The sequence below is a fragment of the Terrapene carolina genome, unplaced genomic scaffold (assembly GCF_002925995.2).
Source record: "Terrapene carolina triunguis isolate 2854851 unplaced genomic scaffold, T_m_triunguis-2.0 Scaffold32787, whole genome shotgun sequence".
Taxonomy (NCBI): Eukaryota; Metazoa; Chordata; order Testudines; family Emydidae; genus Terrapene; species Terrapene triunguis.
Window position 1 is genome coordinate 1 of NW_020697138.1, and position 1,244 is coordinate 1,244.

Consider the following 1,244-nt stretch of genomic DNA (forward strand, 5'->3'; position numbering starts at 1 on the left):
CCACTGATTGCCTTTTCCAAGGCTCGCTTCACCTCTTTGTTTCTTAGGGCTGGTCTACACCCAGCCGCTAGTTCGGCGGCTGGGGATCGAAGTTCTGGGTTCGACTTATCTGGTCTGGACGCGATAAGTCGAACCAGGAAGTGCTCGCTGTCGACTGCGGTACTCCAGCTCGGCGAGAGGAGTACCACGGAGTCGACGGGGAGCCTGCCTGCCGCGTGTGGACTGCGTCTGAACAGCGGTAAGTTCGAACTAAGGTATGTCGACTTCAGCTATGTTATTCACGTAGCTGAAGTTGTGTACCTTAGTTCGAATTAGGGGGTTAGTGTAGACCAAGCCTCAGAGTGTAAATAAAAGGGTTTAATAGAGGAGTTACAATAGTGTTAAAGACGTTGACTATTTTGTTTAGATCCAATGAGTTCTGTGCAGAAGGCTTGACATACAGAAAAATGGTGGAGCCGTACCAGATAGTTACGACAGTGAGATGGGCAGAGCAAGTGGAAAAGGCCTTTTGGCGGCCTTGGGCTGAGGGGATTCTACAGATGGTGGAGATGATGTAAATGTACGAGACTAGGGTTACTGCACATGAGCCCAGGAGGACATTAATAGAGATGATAAAAGTTGCCAGCTCAACGAGGCTCGTGTCAGTGCAAGAAAGCGCTATCCAGGAATCTATGTCACAAAAGAAGTGATTGATAATGTTAGGGCCACAGAAAGACAACCTGGATATTAGAGATGCCAGCACAGAGATAGCCAGGAACCCACACAGCCAAGAGATGAGGGACAGCTGAGCAGAGAAGGTGCTGTTCATGAGGGAGCTGTAGCGCAATGGATGACATATGGCCAAATAGCGGTCATATGCCATGACAGCCAGTATGAGACATTCTGTAGATCCCAGAGAGAATATGAAATACAGCTGCAGGATGCAGCCGGTGAAGGAAATGGTTTGGCTTTTCCCGAACATGACACCAATGGCCTTGGGAACGCAGGCCGTGGTGTACCAGATCTCCAGGAAGGAGAGATTGCAGAGGAAGAAGTACATGGGGGTGTGGAGCCATGGGTGGGTCCACACTAAGGCTATAACAGACATATTCCCTACAATTGTAAGGAAATACATAATTGAAAACACCACTGCAAGGGAAATCCGAAAATACCATGTGCCGGGAAAACCCAGGAGTATGAATTTCTGCACGCTGGTTTGGTTTTCTATTTCTGCTCCAGCCATGAGGTCCATCTGTCAAAACATG

The 1,244-nt window shown here is 48.6% G+C and overlaps 1 protein-coding gene across 1 annotated transcript; it reads right to left on the bottom strand.

The window, feature by feature from the left end:
• Nucleotides 1-11: 11 nt before the first annotated feature.
• On the bottom strand, nt 12-1,222 carry LOC113409359 (olfactory receptor 6F1-like; the record flags this gene model as incomplete). The annotated part of the gene is made up of 2 exons (XM_026663164.1): nt 336-1,222; nt 12-42 (listed from the first exon to the last, which is right to left on the bottom strand). Coding segments are annotated over exons 1-2 (918 nt in total), but the record flags the coding sequence as incomplete, so codon positions are not given.
• Nucleotides 1,223-1,244: the final 22 nt, after the last annotated feature.